The sequence below is a fragment of the Gambusia affinis genome, linkage group LG12, assembly GCF_019740435.1.
Source record: "Gambusia affinis linkage group LG12, SWU_Gaff_1.0, whole genome shotgun sequence".
NCBI lineage: Eukaryota > Metazoa > Chordata > Actinopteri > Cyprinodontiformes > Poeciliidae > Gambusia > Gambusia affinis.
In genome coordinates, this window is record NC_057879.1 from 22,054,173 (window position 1) to 22,078,241 (window position 24,069).

Sequence of the window (24,069 nt, forward strand, 5' to 3'; positions counted from 1 at the left end):
CACAGGGCATTCTGGGTAAATACAATCTAAACAAACACAAGAATCTACTGCTGGTGGAAGAATTGACTTGTTCTTACCCAAAATGTGACATGTTGCAATTTTGGTTCCCCTTCAAACTAGGTTTACCTATCAAATGAGACAACACCATTTTCAGCTGTGGTGGTTCGCTTTCACACTGCACTGTCAAATGAGCTAAACTAATTGAAAAACCTGTTCTACTCCTCACCTGTGGTGGCGCTGCACCAAGAACCACTGAAAGAAACGACACAAAAACCTCTGAAGAAGACACTGAAGCAAACTTCCTTCTTCACAAAATGTACACAAAAATGGAGTAGCGGCAGATTTCTGCGGTTGTAGGATTTCTCTTTTCTCTTTGGTAAAAGACCACAAGCCATTTCTCCCATTTACAATAGAGTCACACATTTGTTTTGCCTGTATTTACCCAGAATCCCCTGTGCTATAGTCCACTTCCTGCTTTTGGAGCGGTCTCCGGTCTGCTTTACGTTCACACAAGCATCCGAACTGCACCAGAATTCACTTCAATCAAATTGTGACCAAGGTTTTTAGGCGAACCAGAGTTTGGTTGTTTTTTGGTTCACAGAGTTTGATTCCACATTCAAAGCTCCCCAAACGAACCAGGGTTTATGGACAAAGTAGTTTGATTAAAGTGGACTAAACAGGTCTGGTGTGAATGAACCCTATGAGCTTAAAGACTTGATTTAACCTCCTAAGATGTCATACTTCTGGGAATCAGCATTAAGGACTACAGAGCATTTTGGACAATTGCAGGAAAATGATTGGAAGTCAGAGAGGTGACAAGTCAACATGACCTGCAACAAACTCCACCCACCTGGTTCATGGCTAACACAAACAGTTTGTAAACGCGGCTCCATCAAGTCAGCGCGTAGGAATGACAGTCGGCTGCACAGGAAGCTGGCTACGGCTCATCTGGTGACCATTCCCTGACCTGCCCTGACAGCTGGAGATGTTAGCTCTCCCAGGAGAGATTTTCTAGTTCATGCTTAGCTCAGCTCAGAGATCTCGAGGTGTTTTTGGCCTCTAAAATCAAAAGGAAGTCCACTAGGTTTTCCAGAGGGAAATGAGCACTTCACGGAGAAAGAGGACTCCCTGTTTATACTCGGCTGCCAAAAGGAAAAGCGTGTCAGGAGGGCTAAATACCAGATATAGAAATCTGAGATAAGGCATCTGGTCAGAAATAGTACACACATAATATCAGACTTCCTTTCTCTCTACAAGAAAAACAACCGAACAAAAGTAGTTTGGAACAAGCTACATTTCTGCAACAATGAAAACAATAAAATGCAGTTTTAATTAATAGTTATGATTTTCAGATTCAGTCCATCTTAATCCTGACAATTCTGCTTTTCTCATATTTTTCCCACGTTTGGAGCATTATGCTCTCTTGGTGAGGTAAGAAAATCAGACAAAAAAAAAATTTTGCTTAAAAAAAAAAAAAGTAGTACAAGTCCAAAGAAAATTATAAAATATCTTCTGAAAGTCATTTTTATTTAAGATCACTTTAAAACATAACAAGAATGTCTAAATCCTCAGAAGCAAAATAAAAAGTGAAAATCTGGGTAATAAAAACTTTTCACTGCACTAGGAGCTAATAAATAACCTGCCATAAATAAATATAATAGTCTCTGGATAGACGTGGTTCTACTTATTATGACAGCTTGGTTATAAAATGACAAATATTTAGCATTGTATTTAACATTTTCCATTGTAGTAACAATATGTAATAATTTTACCCCGATTACAAATGAAAAGTCTTCAACATGGTGGTCATGCTGCATATAAATATAATGTTGGTTAAACTGTAAATGTTACTAAATGTTTTTATGTTCAGGTTAAACACTGACCTGATTAATACCAAACCTGCAGAAACAAGAAATCACTTAATGCAGGAGGTTCCAAGCATTTTGTCAAACATCAAAACATCCAAAAAGTCCAAAACATCACAATTATTTTTCATTTTTGCTCTAAGAGAAAAGCATCGAGTTTTCAATTTCTTTGAGGTTCACTGAACAAATTTAATCTCAGTATAAGAACAGGATTTGGGTCACATTCTTTAAAAACGCTTTCTATAATTTGTATGCAGCAAAGTTGGCTTTTCAGTAAAAGTTTCTGAATAAACTCTACTCACCATAAAAGCTTGGTTATAAAAAGACAAATACTTTGTGTTGCATTTAACATTTTCCATTTTAAAAAATTATGTTGATAATAATTATACTCTGATTAAAGTTAAGCACAGTTGGTGGAATCAAATGACTCTCTCACTCTTTGGTTACCTAGCAACAACCTGTTGAGTAACTGGCGCAGCAGCAGTTTGAGGTTTTGCAACAATACCTCAATACCTTCTTAAAAATAAAAAAAATCACAATGACATGGAGTGAAATCTGTTAATTAAACAGGAAAGGTTGTGTCACCAGTTTGAGAGCATTACAGACATTTACAACAAAAAGCTAATCAGTAATTATGGAGATCGAGAATTATCAATATCAACAGATATGAACTGATTGTATTGTAATGCATTTTTCAGTCCAACCCTAACTGAATATTATATATTTAACTGATTTGAAATGTATTTAAAGCACTACAAACCAATTCCCTCAGTTATAGTCAGTGTTTATGATTTCACAGTAAGAGACAAAAATGAAACAAAATCCTGCCTCATAATTACCCAAAAACAACTTGAATATCCTCATAAAATAACTCTGTGCACTGGCAAGACAAAAGTAGAACTAACACCTGAGCATGAGATAAAATATGAGGTCATTAAATGAATATTGCAAAGTGAGATAAAGTAGACAGAATTTATGATGTGCAGAAACAAAAACGTTTCACTGCCCTTGAGAATCTGGTAATAAAGAGCATATTTAGCCTCTGGTCTCTGAACGGCTCTGTGTCTCCGCCTGAGGTGATAAGGTTCATTCTGCGCTCTGAGTTGGCCGAGACTCAACCGAGCAAAGCAAGTGCCTCTCATTAAAAGGAAGAAGTCATTAGAGCACAAGGTCAGGCTCTGTCCCCGTCTAGACGCATTCAAATTTTAAACCTTGATACCACGTCTCTGGAGGAGCCCAGAAGCCAGATATTAACACCTTTCCAACAGTGGATGAGTAGCTCATTCTGCTAGCAACATTTTTGGTTTTACGTCACCGTATGGTTCAAGGGAGTTAATCAAATTCAGGGAAGGGTTGCGAAACACTGCAAGCAAAGGAAAAACTATTTGAACTCCAGGAGACCAGTAACTGATGACCTGTACGCTCCAGAAGGAATATGCAAGAAGATTCAGAAAGTATCACTTGTTTTCTTAGACAGTAACATTTAAAATAATCTGTAAGAGAAGCAACTTGTAAATTCCAGAAAGTAAATTTTAAGTTTCAGAAAAACTGATGATTAAATTAGTGGTGGGCATAGTTGCACTAACCCGCTAAAAGAGGAGCTAATTTTTCACTTAGCTCTTTTGAAAAACATTTAGCTTCTCATAAATGAATGTTTCCAAATAAATTATAAAATGTTAATTTAATTGGCTGTGTTATAAATTTTAAATCTGTAACAAATGACAAAAAGACGCAACAAACACATGAATGATGCTAACTCCAAAACATACAAACAAAAGAAGAAAAAAAAGGCACAAACAAGAAATCCTGAAGAAGCAAACAATTACAACCAACAAAAGAAATTAGGGATGCACCAACGTGAAAATGGGCCGATCAATATCCTATGTAAATATTGATGTTATGACCAATAACCTCAGTTACTTTCCAGGAACAGTTATCAGTTTCAAAATGTTACAAAAGCATTTTAGAAAGCAAGTTACTTGTATGTTTTTAAATCAACCTGCATAATACAAAAACTTCAGAAACGGTTTAGGTTGTGGTAAATAACACTTTTATAACAAAAGCTACAGAAAGTTGTAGAAAATCAAAAAATATTTAAGAATTGGGCATATTTCTAAAAAATATTAATAGTTTTTTTCAGGCTATGAAAAAGCTCTACCTTCAGTTGCAGAGGTCAGAGTTCAAACAGAAACCAGCCTGCAGGATTAATGGGACACATATGTCTGACATGAAGAAACGCTGCAGATCTGCACCATTCAGGGGCACAAACCACCAATATCTGGAGGCAGTTCAGCCTGAATTAAACCATCGTCTGTACTTTTGTGTTACTCTCGGAAAATGTAAATACCAGACGAATCTGCAGTTTTATCAAACTAAGATGTTTTAAGGGCAATGGAGGGACCTCCACACTGCAAAAACACAAAATCTTACCAAATATTTTTGTCTGGTTTCTAATGCAAATGTCTTATTACACTTGAAATAAAACACAACTAACTTTCAAGCAACTTTTCAGCGAGATTGTTAAGAGAAAATAATTCCTTCACTGAAAAAAGTACTTGAAAGTATTTCACTTCCCTTTGAGAATTGAACTGAACACAAATATTTTAGAACACTTCAATTAAGACAAAACTAAAGGAAGAACCTTTCAGCACGTTTTTAGTCAATAATTCTTTAATGTTGGTGAAAAAGTATTTGTTCCAAAGACTTTTTACTTTTAACATGGCGAAAATGTCGGATTATAATGGAAAAATTCTGTCTATTAAAACTAATGTTAAGGAACAACTGACTTAAAACAAGCTACTATGTTTTGACGAAAAGTTCCTTGTAAGTTAGTTTTGTCTTAATTCAAGTGTATTAAGATATTTACACTAAAAATAGGCAAAGAACACTTGGTAAGATTTTTGTGATTTTGATCCCAAAGGGAAATTAAATACTTTCAGGGTTTTTTTGTAGTGAAGGAATAAGATTTTGTGCTTCTGCAGCGTTGATATTGATTAAAAAAAACCCAGTTTAACTGGAAGCTTATTTAACTCATAACAAGACATTTTATTTAAAAGTGCCAGTGGAAATAGTACTTTTTCATCAATATTAAGAATTTATTGACTTAAAACAATAAAACAAGCTCTTATATCTTGCTGAAAGTTAGTTTTGTTTTAATTCAAGTGAACTAAGATATTTACACTTGAAATTAGACCAAAAATACTTGGTAAGATTTTGTGTTTTTGCAGTGCATCTCTCAGGTACGTTCTCAGATTATTCAAAGTGCTTCGGTTCCTTCGCACACAGCGGCGCTCTGCCTTAAAGCTTCGACCACAAAGGCTGCAGTGTACTCACAGCTGAAGTTGGAGGAGATGGAGTTCCCGGCCAGGAGGCTGTTGACGGTAATCTGATAGATGATGTGCAGCAGCAGGAAGGACATACTGGTGAAGCAGAGGCACTGCAGCAGACGCCCTGTGTGGCCTAAACAGGAAGGAGCAGCACAGTGAGTTCAACACGTTCATGCAAGAGTTTCCTTTAAAAAAAATTTCTTGGTATTTCTCCGTTTTTAGACAGCAGTTATTGAGGAATGCATTAAAAACGAACAGCTGGTTTCTATTGATATAATGTGCCTTACATTGAGACGGCGGCAACTGGGAGGGATTTTACAGATAACCACAGAACATATCCTGGCAAAAAGCTGGCACGACTGACAGAAACCTAAATAAACATTCTGCTGGACCGCAAGGCCTTTACGTCTCTGATTCATTGTCAGAGAAGCAGAACCGGCTTTTATTCCCCACTGATTTGGCGACTGATGTCACCGCTTGAGGTTTGGTTTTTAAACACCTACACTGTAAAAACCACGATTGAAAAAGCATTTATTGTGCAGTTTCTAATGCAAATCTGTCAAGTAAACCTTAGTTTACTTGAACTAACTTTCAAGTAACTTCAGCGAGATATAAAAGCTTGTTTTAAATCAATAATTTCTTAATATTAATTTAGAAAGTACTAGAACCACTGGTAGATTATTTCACTTATAACAAGATGGTTTCCCCGTGTTATGAATGGAATAACAGGGGAACCAGAACTTTTTAAAACTCAGTATTGATAAATTATTGACTGAAAACAAGCTTCATTTCTTGCTGCTAAGTTACTTAACAAGCATTTTTGTCTAGTTTCTAGTGCAAATAACTTAATACGCTTGAATTGAGTCAAAGATAACTTGCAAGTAACTTGTAAGGAATTACTTATGAAAAAATAATTGATGGAAAAAGTACCAACTACAATGGAAGACAATTTCTCTTATAACAAGACATTTTCCCCAAATAATCTGCCAAAGGAACTTGTATTTTTTCCTCAATATTAAACATTTATTGACTTAAAACAAGCTTTTATATCTTGCTGAAAAGTTACCTGCAAGTCAGTTTTGTCCCATTTCAAGTGTAACAAGACATTTCCACTAGAGACTAGACCAAAAATACTTAATAAGATTCTGTATTTCTGCAGTGTAAATGTGTTGAATGAATTTGTTTCTTCCCTGATTACTGCAGGTAAAGAACCTGGGGGGAGGGAGCCGCCACAGCTGCTCAACACATGGCTGCTTTATGGTGCACCTAAAGGTATTTGGGATAATTTCTGGATAATTCCCAAGCAGAGAGCCGTTGAAACTAAACGAAACGTTCATTTATGTTCGTATTTTTTTGATAATTCTAGAGAAGGTTCAGGATTCTGTTTGAGTTGATGACTTGCCCTGATTAGATGATCGTACATATCTGCTCTGTGCGATCCAGCGGTTAATAACGTGGCACCGTTTTCTTCTCATTAAGTTTACAGCATCCGCATGGCGGAGTTTTACTGTGCTGCTGTGCAACATCCTGAGTAAATGGAGGCTCTACCGCTGAGCACACAGCTTCCAGAAACACTCCAACTCTACAAACCTACAGAAAAACTTCCCAAAATCACATTTACAGAGTTCAGAGGTACTGAGGGATGGATGGATGGATGACGAAAGGATGGATGGATGATGAAAGGATGGATGGATGATGAAAGGATGGATGGATGGATGGATGGATGAACGAAAGGATGGATGGATGGATGACTAAAGGATGGATGGATAGATGATGGATGGACGAAAGGATGGATGGGTGGATGAAAGGATGGTTGGGTGGATGGATGAACGAAAGGATGGATGGATGGACGAATGGGTGGACGAAAGGATGGATGGATGGATGGACGGATGGGTGGACGAAAGGATGGATGGATGGACGGATGGGTGGACGAAAGGATGGATGGATGGACGGATGGGTGGACGAAAGGATGGATGGATGGACGGATGGGTGGACGAAAGGATGGATGAATGGACGGATGGATGGACGAATGGATGGATGGATGAATGGATGGATGGACGGATGGATGGACGAATGGATGGATGGATGAATGGATGGATGGACGGATGGATGGACGGACGAAAGGATGGATGGACGGACGAAAGGATGGATGGACGGACGTAAGGATGGATGGATGGACGAAAGGATGGATGGATGGATGGATGGATGGATGGATGGATGGATGGATGGATGGATGGATGGGCGAAAGGATGGATGGATGGATGGACGAATAGATGGATGGACGAAAGGATGGATGGACGAATAGATGGATGGATGGACGAAAGGATGGATGGACGAATAGATGGATGGATGGACGAAAGGATGGATGGACGGATGATGAAAGGATGGATGGATGGATGGATGGAGGAAAGGATGGATGGATGGATGGGTGGACGAAAGGATGGATGGATGACGAAAGGATGGATGGATGGATGGATGACGAAAGGATGGATGGATGACGAAAGGATGGATGGATGGATGGATGACGAAAGGATGGATGGATGGATGGATGGATGAAAGGATGGATGGGTGGATGGACAAAAGGATGGATGGATGGATGGACAAAAGGATGGATGGATGGATGGATGAAAGGATGGATGGATGCCATTTTCCCATTTTGTTTCTGATTTCCATCATATTTGATGAAACCAGTGAAACCAGTGAAACCAAATCTTGTAAATGTGAAATCTGTGAGTCTCTGTCGATTTCTAAATCCGCTCCAGCGCCTCGGGGCTCATTTCTGCTCCGTCTTTCCTGGCAGCTCCAGAACAGTTTTGGTTCTGTGGAGGCAGCTTGTGTCCGGCGCTCTGGTTTCCCCTGAGAAAACGTTTTATAAGCTTCCTAACAGAACCATTGTTCAGATTTTATAGCTGCTCCTTCGCCGTCAACACACTGGGAACCGCTTCAGTTGACAGCACTCAATCCTAATATAACACCACAGTCTTCAGGGAAATAAACAGGTTTTTAATGTAATTTGTCTCGAATTAAAAATTCTGCGCCAGGCTTAGCAAAGTGGAGAAAAAAGTGTTGTTAAAGTCAGAAAAGTGTAACGAACGAGATTTAAAAAGCAAACCTGGGGTAAGCATAAACACAATAAATCCACAAAAACATAAAATATTTATCAAAATATATACGGGAAAGCTTCTCTTAGTGAATCAGTCATGTTGGTGTTCATTTAACAAGGCACATGATGTCTCATGGACGGCTTAAGTGTATTAGAGTAATAGTTCACATTTTGTTCCTCTCCAATCAGAATTAAATACCTTGAAGTCAAATAACAGTTAAAACTAGAGTTAATATCCAAACAAGTTGTCTCTAAAGCCTCAGAAACTGACACATCCTGGAGGGCAAACTGCACTGTTGTGGCTTTTTAAAGGACAATTTTACATTTAATGAATTATTCAAGCCAAACATTTGGTTTAAATTAACCCAGCAGATTTGACTGCTGCTCGTCCTTTAGGATCGGCAGGCGAAATGAAACAGACCATCAAAACACAGCATTAAATTCACTTAAATGCCAAAATAATTGAAACAGAGTGGGCTGTGTCTTCAACTCTTACTTTTTTTTTTTATCATGCTGGTTACAGCCAAAATATAGGAAAACAAATATCCAGTAGATTTCGAATCTAAGGATTTTAAAGCTAATTAGAAATCACTAATTAGAAGCAAAGTTTGTGGAAAAATAGGAATTGTTTTACTACACTGTACCTTTTACTTTTACTTGAGTAATATTATTATGAAGTGTAAACTATTGCTACTCTTACTTGAGCAACATTTCCAGACACTTTACCCACTGCCAGTAACTTCACATAATGAAGAGCGAACAAGTTTTAACCAAAAATGTATGAAACACAGAAACACACCTACAATTTATGGTGGAGTGAGACCTCTTGTTGATACACAAGCTTCGTCTTTTAAATGTTATTTTACATCTTCTGGGCCAGTTGTTCCTTTTTTGTGTGTTTTTATGATGTAAAGCAATTTGGAACTGCTGTGTAGCTGAAATGTGCTCACAATGTACGTGATTGATTGATCGACTGATTGATTGAAGGTTAAAAAAAAATACTATATATATCAGGGGTGTCAAACTCAGTTTCACTTTGGGCCATACCAAAAATCTGAATGTTCTTAAAGGGCCGGTTGTGCCAGAATCTGTTGATAAGAAGCTTTAAACTGTTAAAATATGAACAGCTGTTCCTCCAGGAGTTTGTGATTGTTTTTGTCAGAGGGTTTTGCAATGTGATACTAATTTAGGAATATTTGTAAGGAATTTCTGTGATATTTGAGGTAATGTATGATGTTTCATGTGGCATTAGTTTCATACATTTTATGCTGATATACATATATTTGGAAATGTGTCTCTTCTTCTGCCTTTATTTATTTTGTAATCATGCTATTGTATAAATTTTTTTTTTTTGGTTTAGTCTTTCAAATGCCAGACTTAAAATACTGAGCCCACATCAACAGTAGAGACAAGCGAAAATCACTCAGGATTTAAATGTATGAACAAACAGCCACTCCTTGAAAACCACAATTGGTTCTGGAAAAAAACCAGAAGATATGAATTTCCAAATCCTGACATTTCAGCTAATATTGCAGTCTATGGATGGGATCCTGTGACTGCTCTGTTCTGGTGAGATTTATGGAGCTAAATTGGTGCCTTAAAGTTTGTTCAAAGATGATCTATTTACAGGTCAGTTTAGGTCTATGAACTTTACAAAACATGTTCATTACATCTTTTGAATAAAATCATCCTTAGATTATGATATTTCCTTATGTAAAGATAATTTAGTTTGCTCAGTTCTGCCTATTTTGAACTCCTTTCAGAATTAACTGTTTTAGGGTCTCCGTCACTTTAAATCCAATAAAGCTGCTGCTGCACACACCCGCCAATTCAACGTTTACACTCTCATGTGAAAATGAGGGCAAACAGATTTGCAGTTATACGACTGTACATCTTTAAAAACCATTAGTAGAGCCTCCCGCACAACCAACAAGAATGTAGCAAGTGACTTCTGGACGGTTAAGTCAACAACTAAACATTATTCTTTTCCAGCAGCCATTGTACAGCACATGCAGAGGTAAAATCAAATGAACAAACTTTCTGGAGCTCCACTTGGGTTGCTAGGTAACGGGATGGCGTCGGTTGGAGTTGATGGATAACAGCACAGTGTGACTTAACAATTGGAAGGTTCTTAAAAAGGCTAATTTTCCAGACAGCAAAATACATTAACTTACTGCCCAAAAAAACAACTTATGAGCATTTTTAAACACTGTTTACAGAAGCAGTAGAAATGGAAGTATAAAAAAGGTAGAAAAGTGAATTTTGCATGATAGGTCTACTGCAAACAGAATGTATAGTTTTAGGATATTTTCAAGGAGTGAATGATAGTTGAAATGGAAGAAATTAATTTTTTCAACTTTTTTTTGTTTGTTCTAACAATAGTTTCAATGATTTAATCCAAGATGAAAAATTTTTTGACCCCACTATTATGGCATCAGTTTAGCTCCATAGCAATTTGACAGAAAAGAAAACCATAACTCCCACAGAAATAAAAACCACAAATAAGCCATGTGTAGCTTCAAAACTACAAAAAAAAAAGCCTTTAATCTGTGGGGATTATAACAAGAGATTATTGTTTTCAAAAACAAATATTTAGCTAAAATCCCGAGTTCATTGTGCAAGGCTGACATCACAGCCGTTTCCAGTCAGAAGTGTTTCCCCGTCTGTGGTCCTGTTTGCTGTACCTTCCTCCCGTCTGTCATCCTGCGGGCCGTCCCTGATGACAGACAGCTGAGCCACAGACAGATGGGATACAAGTCCGGACCGGCTGAACCCGATCAGTATGTCACGCTTTACAACGCTCTGGGTGTTTTACTGCTGCTGTTTTTGAGATCTGGACCAGGCAGGTAGATCACTTTGACAATAAATACGTCTAACAAAAATACACAGAGGGGAAAGGTAGTCTTCCTCAGGCTAATCATGCTGAATAGAAAACAAAAGATTATGTTTTTTATTGTATGACACAGAATATTTATATTAGTTTTACAACACTGTCTTTTTCTGAGTGACTTCTTCTTTGTGGCTTGGCTTTTCACAAAACTCTGGATAAGTTTTTAAAATCCATCCTTATTTAAATCTGTCAATAGTTAAGCTTTTCTATTTTAGTTTTATAAGAAAACAAAGAAACACCAGTTAATTTGGTTTGTGTATTTATATACTTTTAACAGTTTTTGGTCTTTGTGTAAACCTACATTCCTTGCTGCTGTTACATCTTCATTTCCCCCAACTGTGGGACAATAAAATAAAAATTTTTTTCTAAAATAAAACCAAACCAAATTACTATAAACTGACTATATGACTACTGGTGTTTATGTTCAGCTACTCTTGAAGTCAACAGCTATTAGACAGGTGAGCATCCAGCTTTACTAGAAGCCTTTTCTCTTTAATTATTGATGAGGTTGTGAGTGGTCCACTTTCTCCCGTTTCTCTTCCTTCCTTTACTTCCTGCCTGTTATTTCAGCTGGAGACGTGGAGACGAACTTCGGACTGGATGCTGCTCCCTCCGCCTCCGCCAATATGGTTTTATGTATTATTAAACACTGCATGCGGTCTCCTCCAGAAACCCGTGTTATTGCTGTGGAGGTCTGGGAGGTGTGCTGTTTAGTACTTCGCGGTGGAGGGCCAGCGGCTGCAATCCCACATTTATCATCTGTGAGGAGAACAGTCACCTCCGTCACTTCACAAAAACCGCATTAGTCCATTGTGATTCATACTTCTGCAGCCGATGAATACCTGCAGCCCTGAAAGGTTGATGTAGCTTAAAGAGCAAAAAGTTTAGGATCAAACCTTCACATGGACTGAATTAACTAATTGTGCTCTTTAAACTTACACATTTATTAGAGTTGCTAAATAAAACTAAATAGAAGAAGGAGAGAGCCTGAAGTGTCCGTTTTCATCAAGCAGACTTCAGATCTTGAACTGACGGATCGAAGCGTTTTATCTGAGATCTGCCTGACAGCGGATCGTTTTTGTTATTACAGATGGACTCGTGCCTGGACTCACCAATATTACATTTCACGGGGCTAAACCGTGTGCCAAATCCAACCTCATCACAGGGAAACTCACGTCTCCTGCAGGAAAGGGCTGGTTCGTGTTACAGAGGACAACATTCACACCAAAGCTAAACATTTAAAGGGGACCTATCATGCAAAATTCACATTTTGTATGTTTCTGTACTTCCATTTTGGGTCTCAACTGCTTCTAAAAAAACAACCCAAGCTTTCAAAGTCACCACACATCTGGGTTTTGGCAATAAGTTCATGTTTCATGGTGTTGAGAAAATAAGCCATTTGAAAAACCTCCAGATTGTTAAATCTCATTCAAGAGGAGCTGCCCCGTTACCTAGCAACTCCAGCGGAACTCCCCCGTTACCTAGCAACTCCAGCGGAACTCCCCCGTTACCTAGCAACTCCAGCGGAACTCCCCCGTTACCTAGCAACTCCAGCGGAACTCCCCCGTTACCTAGCAACTCCAGCGGAACTCCCCCGTTACCTAGCAACTCCAGCGGAACTCCCCCGTTACCTAGCAACTCCAGCGGAACTCCCCCGTTACCTAGCAACTCCAGCGGAGCTCCCCCGTTACCTAGCAACTCCAGCGGAACTCCCCCGTTACCTAGCAACTGCATCGGAACTCCAAGCAACCAAAGCGGAGCAGCAGCTAATTTGGATTTAAAGTGACAAAAGGCCCAAAAAAGCTGAAAGCGCTGACCATAATTAAATCTCATTATCTAAGAATGATTTTGTGCAAAAGAAAGAAACTAAAATGTTTCAAGTGAAGTCTGTTTGTACAGCACACTTCAGCAGTTTAAAGATCACAAAAACACACAAATAAAACGTAATAAAAGCATAATACAGTCATCAATTAAGAAATCAGTAACAAACATTATATTTTGTCAATCATCAAAACCACCAACACATAAAATATGTTAATCAATGAGCCATTTTGCAGTTTTCTTGACGTTTATTCCAGATTTGTGAAGCACAGAAGCTGAATAGATCTATCCTAACCTGTAACAAGTGACCTTTATAAACTCGGTGAAAACCTCAAAGCCTGAAGCAGAAATGAAAAGCACATCTTACCTTGCATTGTTGTGCTTGTCGGCTCTGGGAAGAGCGGAAGAAGCAGGAGATAGATGAGGTAGACGAGGGACAGGACATTGTACCTGAAGAGGCAAGCTGTCGAGCAGAGCAAAACAAACGCAGAGAATTAGATCAGAATAAAGAAAAGTTGGTTGTGGTAATAAAACAACAAAACCTTTTAGAGGACCACTCCAAAGACACACAAGGCTTTTCATCTCATCTAAAAAAAAGACGACAAGAAGCCACAAAACTCAGGACCTTATGTTTGCTTTTGAAGCTAAATTATCTCCAATTCGTTCCTGGATCTCAGGAGATTTCCTGGAGTTGTATTTGCATCTTTCTGATCTCTAAAAGATTTGGTTTGTATGAAATGAATATTTTAATTTAAAGGAATCTGACACAATTCAATTAACCAGCAAGATTTTAATTATTGTCAACACAACTACAAATCCTGTCCATGTTTTTACTCTGCACAGATACCGCATGTTTGTGTGGATATTGAAGTCAATATTCTTTCTTTGGCAGATTAATATTCTGTAAAAGTGCTTCTTTGACCAGAATTTGCACCAGTTTTATGTCTTTATTGTTGCTGACCTTATTTAAACTTTACAGTGCTGTATTGAAGTTTTGTTTCCTCTTCTAAAACAAATACATTTTCTTAGATTTTTTCTTAATCACCCTATTTGACAGAAAGTTACCCTTTTACACATTTTTCCTTCCACTATGAAAACGTTCAGAAATAGAATAGTAATTTTATGTGTTATCATTATCATATTTAAATATTTCTGACTTCATATTTACAGCCTTCCATATACAGTGGCATAAAAACAAACAAAAACAAACCAGACAAGTGAAAAAATGCCACATTTCATAAGTTCAATATGTTTGACAGGTCAGATGTAGATTTGGAAAGAATAGTTTCGATATGAAGAAACGCCTGGATCAAAACTGTATTTTCATCCAGGTAATCTATTTTCCAATATTCAAATTAATTTGGTTGCAAAGATTCAACTTAAAAACCAAAAATTTGAGAAATAAGTAAGGAGGCAAAACGTCTCAGGTTGGTTGAAGTTTGTTATTATATATAATTTGTAATTTTTTGTAATTATTCAAGGTATAACATTACACAAAACCACGGGTTGATAGATAAAGAGATAGATTTTATTACAGACTCAGAGTCCAGATTACATACAAAGAGAAAACAAAGACAATAAAAGAATAAAAAAAATACAAAAAATAAACAATACAAACACATGACTTCTAGCGTTACAAAAGGCAATCATACCAATGTCTCCAGAGTACAGATGAATACTTTATTGCACTATATTTCACATTTGCCAACAGCAGTATAATTTTATTATTAGACTCATTTAAGCGACAAATAAATCTATACATAAGTTTTCTCAAGACAGCCATCAAAGTGCTGACTCGGGCAGATACAAACAGTTCACTGGCACTGGACCATCTGGGTTTATTTAACAAAAGTCTAAGTGCATCATTGTAAGCCACCTTCAATCTTTGAAGACTGGCTTTGTTAAAATTGCACCACAAATGTGCAGTATACAGTGATGTACAATATGATCTAAACAAGTTCAGTTTCACTTCATCCGAACAGAATCCAAATTTACGGACAAGAATATTTGCCTGAGCGTATAACGTTCGAACCTGTCGGTAAATGTCCTCATCATCAGACAGACAATCTGTCAACATATGACCAAGATATTTCACTTCAGTTGAGACTTTCAATAAAGACCCAGACAGTTTGAAATTTGGAAATAGTCTATTTTTGTCCTCCTTAGTGCGACAGATCAAGATGGTGCTTTTTGAAGGATTGAACTTAACATCATGTAACTCACCATATGCTGAACAGACATTAAGCAGCTCCTGAAGACCGGCTGAACTTGGGCTAAAAACCACTAGGTCATCAGCATACATTAAATGATTAATAATAGTATTATTAATAACCATGCAGCCGGTTCTACACAGGTTTAGCTGCTTAGAAAGATCATTCATATAAAAGTTAAACAAAATAGGAGATAAAATGCTTCCTTGTCTGACTCCATTGCTGACATGAAAGGATGCAGACACACAGTTGTCCCATTTCACTTGCATAGTTTGATTAGCATACCAGTAGGACAGACATCTTACTATATCCTTAGGTACACCAACTTGGCACAATATTAAAAATAGTTTTCTATGATTAACACGATCAAAAGCCTTAGTGGCGTCTAAAAAACACAGAAAAACTGTAGAATTATTATAATTATAAGAATTATAATTTTTCAGTAATTCTTTTAGGCCATATATACACATATCAGTGCCATGTTTGGGCTTGAACCCAAATTGATTTTCAGTAGACATTACTATCTTTGCAAATTTTGGCAGAAGAATAAGTTCAAAGACTTTAGACAGTGTATTAGCTAGGGCTATAGGTCTGTAATTATCAAAACTGCCAATTTTACCAGCTTTGTGTTTAATCACAGGAAGTAAAAGAACCTTCATCAAGGATTCAGGAATAAAACCATGCTTCCAAGACAAATAGAATACATGTCATTTCTTTTACTTCAGTCAGAGCAAACGTTTTTTTAAATTTTTTAAATTAAATAAATTTTTATTATGTACTAGAATGTAATAAAGTGGTAAGTCCAGAACTGAGATTTGGTTCGATGTTTCTCAGTAAATTAAAGTTTAATCAGGCATGAATACATTATACAACAATATAACACATGGAAACAGTCAATGTTAATGTTTACATATTTTAAATAAAACTGCATTTATTTGTGAAAAAGACCTTATGAATTAATTTGTTGTTATTTTGATGTTTCGACAGCTGAACGCCCCAGTTGTACCTGAACGCCCCAGTTGTACCTGAACGCAGCATGGATGAGCACAAACTGCTGTCAAAACAGGAAGAATAAAAACATGTTGCTAAAACCAGGAGAGTTTAAAAACTGGAAAATTCCCAGATCAACTCAAAAAAGTATTTGTGTAGAAACATTTAACATACATCCAAAATGAGAGCTTGACTTGGAAATATCGAGAGAATTTAGCCCAATAAAAGCAATAAATGTATCACATAAACTCAACAAAACTGATTGGCAAGACCGAGGCAGCCGTTTGTTGTCAATAAAAAAAGAAATTGTTGTATCAATAAAAGATTCAAATTGACCTAATTATTGTTTGATCCGTCGTTGCCTGAGCCTTTGGCCCCATCTGGACCGATTATTCTCCCAGAAGGAAAACAAAAACAAGCCAACCACAATCAGCAACTCGTCTAAAACCTTGTATTTATGTTTATGCAGGGGGGAAAAACGGCATGCATGAATTTAAAAATCAACAAAAGAAGCACAGGATTATGTTTTACAGATGTGTAACCATGAGTTATTTTATGAAACGGCTTCCACAAGGCAAATATTTAATGGCAGGAGTGAATTTAAGAGCGTGTGGTTGAGTTTCAGGAACATTTGAGTGAAAATGTAACTGGATTCATGGATATATGAAACCTGATCTGTGCACATCAAACGAGTCATGGTTTTAACACTTAAATGAAATTAACACATTTGTGAGGTTGAATGTAAAACTCTATAGGAGAGAAAATATATATAATTGTCAAGATTAAGGTTTAATATTTACTGAATGGATTAAAATACACATTTGTAACTTAGATATAAATTGTTGTGCATATCAATGTATCAAACATTTGTGACCAAAGGAGAAAATGTCAAAGTCCGAATAGCTAATAAAAACTTTTACAAATAGAGATTTTACAGTTTTAAATTTATTTGCTCACTCGTTTTCTACACCGGATCAATGTGGTAGTGGGTTGTAAAAGATCAAAGCAGTGAAAGGTCAAAACACCCACAGACACACACACACACACACACACACACACACACACACACACACACACACACACACACACACGAAGCCCTGCAGGAATTAAAAACCACCAATTAAAGCTTAACAAGGCTTTCTGTATGCAGAAGTACCAGGAAAAACAAAAGATTTTAACCAATTACCTATTTCCATTAAGAAATATGAATACCTTGTTTTTTATCGACACATTTTTCAAAAAGTGGAATTGTTTTTCTTAGTGCTGTAATTTTAAAACTATCCCCAAGGTAAATCAGAAAAGATGATACTTCAATTAGCGAGTAGAGGTTGTTGGCATTCAGTTGGATTTTGGATGCACTTCATCCACAATACAGTTTGCAGCAGAAAAACAAAAGAAATGTATTACCAACTATATTATCTAACAGGTAAACATTCTGGATTGTAAAATAATTGGCTAAAAAAGGAAAAGGAATTATATTAATTTAAGTAATTACACATAATGTTTGTTTGATCAGTCTGTGGAGACAAAACATAAAATCACTCTGCACTTTGTATTTCTAAAACAATCAGTTTGCAAATATGCAAATTGGCCTAGTTAAAGTGCTTTCAGATTTTAGTGTGCATTGGACCTAGACGTTTGACAGAAACAGAGAGCCACAGAGATGGGAATGATTATTACAATCAATATGAAGGGCGGCAGAACAAGTCAGCTGAGTCCACAATTTGGAGCAAAACAAAACGTGAACCATCCTGGTGGAATAAGAAAGACGTCAAAGTGTTGGAATAAAAAAACTCACAGCAATGTTTGAGGAAAATAATAATAAAAAGGCACAACTAAGATGAATGGGCAGAAACAGGAGCCAAAATGTAAGAAATAAACTGAAACAAATGTGATTTAGGTTCAGAAATACAAAAAAACACCTAAACAGAAAACAATCAGGGCTGAAGTGGATTGAAAAGAAGCAGCCGTATGTTTGGGACAACTGGGTGAAAAAAGAAAGGTGGTTTAAATGTTTATTGGCCAAGGAGATGATCTAAGAATGTTTGTTTTGGTTCCCCCCCAATGAAACACAAGAGATGATCTAAGATTTCTGCAGAAGGAAAATAAATACCTGACGATTAAAGCTACACGTCAGGTAAGCTAGGTGGAGTCTGTAGCCACTGCAGCCAGTTTAAGTCAATTATTTTTATTTATGCAGCTCCAGGTCATAACAAATGTCATCCTTAAGAAACAAACTGATGTTCTATGATGTGATTTGTTGCAGACTTGTTTGCATTACTCTACTTTTCCAAAGCAAACGCAAGCGATTGCTTCATGGAGGCGTGGATTTTACCCCGTCGTTAAGGTTTTCTCTTACTGCACTGTTATTGCTAAAACTACAAGCAGTCTACAATTCCAAAACGATGCAGAAAATCAACGACATCGTTCACAGCTTCTCCTTCTATTCACCGACTGAAATTCTACTTGATGCAATCCAAGTAAATGGGAGAAATCCCAGAGAGCAGAGATGAGAATCGAGCAAAATTGTGTAGGAAGTCAATGGCCAAGGATTAATTTTGCAATAACAGTTTTTTAAAGATCAATTTGTGGGGCAAAAGTACCTTTAATTCATGATTTTGTTCTTTTTTTTTTTTTTTTTTTTACAGCTAAGAGTAAAGCTACTCTCAAGTTGAAAGTGTTCAGGTGGAAAGTCCAAATACGGTAGGTTTAGAAATTTCTTTTGTTTCGGAAAACTACGTGTAATTAAATAAATTAATCTCCATTTTAAGCATTTATACACAAAAACATGTTCCCACCATCAGTTTAATAAGATACAAAACATCAGAAGTGCTAATAATTAGTTTCAGTCTTTGTCCTTTGGCCATTTTGAAAATAAACAGGATTTGACATTTTAAGTCAGAATTCCAACTCTTGGGAATATTCTAGTTTTCAACTGGAAACTAAAAAAATCCAACTTCCCAGTGTAAAGAGAACACGACATCAATACTCATGTAATAAGCAGAGCGCCAAGTCTGACTGAGAAACAGCTTGGATGTACTCAAATTTACCTGAACATAATCTGGTTATTTTTGTCAAAATTAATGAAATGCTTAAATTTTCCTCAACCAAACTGAAAATCTCTCAAAGCCCAAGATTTACACTGCAAAAACACAAAATCCTACCAAGTAATTCTGGTTTAGTTTCTAGTAGAAAAATCTTAGCACAGTTGGAATAAGACTAAACTAACTTGAAGTAGCTTTTCAGCAAGGAGCTCGTTTTAGATCAATAAATACTTAACACTGATTTTTAAAGGTTCTAGATCCACTTGTGATGGATGATGATTTCACTTGTAGCAAGGGAAAATGTCTTGTTATAGTGAAATAATTTGCCAGCGGACCTGGTACTTTTACATCAATATTAAGAAATAATTTATTTACAACAGGTTCATATATCTTGCTGAAAAGCTACTTGTACGTTATTTTAAATGTACTAAGATCTTTCTACTGGAAACTAAACCAAAATTACTTGGTAAGATTTTGTGGTTTTGCAGTGCAACATTTTCGATTCCAAGTTTATACCTGAACATTTTTATTAATCCCCATAAAATCCCATTTTTGAGTCAAACGCTTAGCGAGGCAATGCCAGAAGATCATTTCCTCTCCAAGCGATTCGATTAATAGCTACATAAAACAGTGTAACGATTAGATGGTTTACGGTGTCGCCACGCTGCGCTGACTTCTAAAACAAAAACAAATCATGCATGAAAGCAAATGTTGCATGTTGGCTCTGGATTAAATTTGGACCCCTGCACATTATACTGTACAAACAGACGCATAAAGGACGTCTTTTAGTCTCTGTGATGAAAGTTAAAACACCTTAGAGCAAACATGGCTTCTAAAAAGCATTAATTGATGTATTGATCCTCAATCCACCTCATTTCCTGAGTCCAGCTCCCATCTGTGCTGACCGCAGGTTTTTACCAGTTAAACAGCTCACATCTCCTCATTGAGTGTCAATTAACACTTGCAGAATCTACCACACCACAAACATATTTTTTTCTTCTTCTCCCTGAATGACTCAAGCCGCACACTGGCACAAAATCATGGTTTCAATTACAGGTTAAACCTCAAAGCAAGCAGAAAATATGGCATAAGCAGCGACAAGCCTTTGAACGTTTTTTAGGTCAGGCGGTGAGGAAGGCAGCACACAGCGACTCTGTGTAGCATGTGGACACTCAGTCTGACCTCCTGAAATTCGTCTTTGCCGTTATATCAACAAGCTCGGAGTTTACAACCAAGTCGGCCGCACGAGTTATCGTCGAAGTCGAGCCGAACTACTGAAAAATTACACTTAACTGCTGAAAATGGTGCTTTTATTTATTTTTGCGCAGTCAATGGAGCCATTCATTGACATTTGACTTGGCTCCGGCTTTTCCCTTGGTGCCGAAGTAAGAGCACCTCCTGCTTTTCTCCACGCTCAGATACAAGCCGAAGGAAAACTAACAAAAGTTTGATAAATGGCAGGAGGAGGGGTGCAATGTTTTTACAAGTCGCAAACATCTGCAGATTATCTCCGAGATTGGTTTCAGTTGCACAAGACGGCATGAGATGCCACACAGAGGAACCACTTAATGATTGTTCATCAGATCCCTTTTGTATCTTTTTTACCGGCGGAAAGTCGAGATTTTCTAGCTGGAATGCTAAAGGAGAGAGTGAGACACTTTTTTCTTTTGTCCAATAGCCTTCTGTCCTCCGCCCTGCACGTTTTTAATAAATGTGGTATTAAACACAACGTCATCGCTGCCCATCTGCTTATAGTTACAAATCTAAAGATGTTTGCATCCATTCTGTTTATTGTTTCTGATGTAGGACTGTATTTAAAGGCCTTGCAGACGCTTGACCGCAGCCTTCCTGACCATTTGGCCGTTTGCGCTATGACTCAACATCTGAGGATTTTTACACCGAGTATGAAAATAAACTAGTTTCTTTCAGACATCAGATTACAGTAAAAAAAAATTCCCATTCAATTCTGAATTTTGTCCTCTGGAGTTGAAGCTATTCTTACTGAAACACAAAACCTAAACACATACAAATCCAAAGTGAAGTTGCATTTAGAGTTGGGATCAAGAGTTGTTAGGAGAAGAAGCCTACATGCATGAAAAACGAACACATAAGGTTGGAAGATAAGGTGATCTGGTGCCAGTGCAAACAGGGGACGGGGATAACGCAGGAATCTACAAGTAATAAAGAGCATTCCACACCAAATGGTTCATCTGCACATAAAATCTGACAGTGGCTGTCTTTAAAGTTCAGTTCAAAGAGTTTGGTCCAATCCAAAACCAGAATTTATTTTTTAATGTAAGCAGTAAAGGACTGAAGAAAAAGAAACAAAAGAAGAAAAACATCTAACATTTGGTGTCAAGAAAGAAAAAAATGACAAGAAGAAGAAAGGAACGAATGAGAAAAAATAAGAAGAAATTAAAGCTGCAAGCAGCCTCGTGCGGCCCTCGCAGCAAGCGCTGCTCCGGCTCACCGGCCACCGCGGAGTTCCAGCCGCCGCGGAAGCTCTCGCGCCGTTTCCAGAGCCGCGCCCGCCGCCAGCGGGGAGCCGTCGAACCTTCCCGCCCGATCGCCCGCCAGGCGACACACCTTGCGAATGCGTTCGGCAGCGCTCCCCGACGACTCACAAAAAATCTGGCGCAGATCGGTCCATTTACGGCGGAGATATAGCTGATGGATTAACCTAGGGGGCGCAGTGGAGTCAAATTACATTTCAAAACATTTGAGCTCTTTAAAGGTTACCACAGGTCTTACATTTCAAGTTTGGTGCCAATCGGATCATCCATGTGTGATTTAAAGACAATCGTATGAATATGGCGAGGGTCTGACATTTGCAATTGTACGCCCACACTGTTCAGCCAGCGTTGACAGATGTCATCTTAAAGTTGCTGGACAGCTGCCCTTGAGGACTGGAGTTTGACACCCCTGCTGTAAGAAGATGGTTGGATAAATAATTTTAATATTAAATAATATGATTTCTACAATAGCTTCCAAATCGTGTGGCCCATTAACTCAAAATCAAGGTGAAATTGTTCTACTAGAGAGTATAGATGAAGCACATTCATCTTTATTACATCTGACCCCTTTATTATTATTTAAGTAATTTTATATTTAAAAAATATACTGTATATAAAAAAAAATCATAAAATGTATTACCTCACATTATCATCACATTTGTTAGCTGTAATGTTCAATTACATAAAATTGGAGGACAGGATCAATTTCATTACATGTTCACTTCTTACCTGAAATATGTTAAATACAACAAATATTTACTTTAAGTGTGACAGTTTAACCTTAGTGATGTCATCATTTGACCACATGACGATTAATCACTGAAAGTTTGGTTCCTCTGAGCTCCGTCTACTGTGAAAATCACATTGAGCTTTGCCAATTCTTAATTGTAAGCTATTTTATAATGGTAACATCAACAATGTGTATCCACTGATAAGGTTGAACTGAAGAGGAGATTGTCCAAAAAATAAAAACGTGAGTAATTTATGTGGTCCACTGCTGTGTGGAAAACTCTAAGAATTACTTTAAAGCCCCACACCCACCCCGCCTCCAGGTTCTGCGTTCTGACCCTGCGTTTAATATCATAGCTCAGCGCTCCTCCTGCTCATATTTGTGACACTTATCTCAATATTAATAATTATAGTGCCGTTAAGTTTCCATTATAATTCTTAGCAACTACGGACACGTTCATTCGTGGCTGTTTTCACCTTTTTTGGACCAGTTTATTTTATTGTCTAATAAATAAAATTCACTTCCTGTCAACACCTTTGAGGTAATATCGTTTAATAGGTTTGCCAGGCAAACTTTTAACTGTAAGGATATTTTGAAAGTACTAAACTCCACAGCTTTGAGTGTGCAGCCCATGTACGGTTCAAACAAAATAATGTGGCTTCCATTAAATGAGCAAGAAATTGTTTAGCATATCAGACTCACCAGAATCCACATCTCTGCAGCAAACACGTTGATAAGTTGGAATGCAACAACAGGACATCTCACCGCTAATACCCATGACATCTGTCTCCTATTCGTTATGTCCGACAGCTTAGCTACGTTAGCTTGACTGTCAACCGTCATATTTAAAGCCCCCCACCCACCGCCTCCAGGTTCTGCGTTACGGCCCTGCGTTTAATATCAAAGCTCAGCGATCCTCCTGCAATTCCACAGCTCAGATTGCTGCACAGATTTGTGAAACTTATCTCAATATTAATTATTATAGTGGCGTTAAGTTGCCATGATAATTCTTGGCAACTACGGACACGTTCATTCGTGGCTATTTTCACGTTTTTTGGACCAGTTTATTTTATTGTCTAATAAATAAAATTCACTTCCTGTCAACACCTTTGAGGTAATATCGTTTAATAGGTTTGCCAGGCAAACTTTTAACTGTAAGGATATTTTGAAAGTACTAAACTCCACAGCTTTGAGTGTGCAGCCCATGTATGGTTCAAACAAAATAATGTGGCTTCCATTAAATGAGCAAGAAATTGTTTAGCATATCAGACTCACCAGAATCCACATCTCTGCAGCAAACACGTTGATAAGTTGGAATGCAACAACAGGACATCTCACCGCTAATACCCATGACATCTGTCTCCTATTCGTTAGGTCCGACAGCTTAGCTACGTTAGCTTGACTGTCAACCGTCATATTCACTTCGGGGGACGGGGGGATTTGTGCGTGCGTGCGTTGTAAAGATCGAACTGCACACATATCATGACGGCTTGATTGATCGTGAATGTTATCCGTGGAGGCTATTTTTATCCCAACGAGCCAGCCATTGCTACGTATATGTGGGCGGCGGAGGGGGA

General features: G+C 37.6%; 1 protein-coding gene across 7 annotated transcripts in view; it reads right to left on the reverse strand.

Moving 5' to 3' along the window:
• The window catches only part of LOC122840878 (piezo-type mechanosensitive ion channel component 2), a 131,796-nt gene that overhangs the window by 87,542 nt on the left and 20,185 nt on the right, over window positions 1–24,069 (reverse strand). For all 7 annotated transcript variants that reach the window (XM_044133657.1, XM_044133654.1, XM_044133656.1 and 4 more), the window contains exons 2-3: window positions 13,373–13,468; window positions 5,199–5,324 (exon numbers count right to left, since the gene is read on the reverse strand). In XM_044133657.1, coding sequence (XP_043989592.1) covers window positions 5,199–5,324; window positions 13,373–13,468 — 222 coding nt within the window. The remainder of the gene's footprint in view (window positions 1–5,198; window positions 5,325–13,372; window positions 13,469–24,069) is intronic.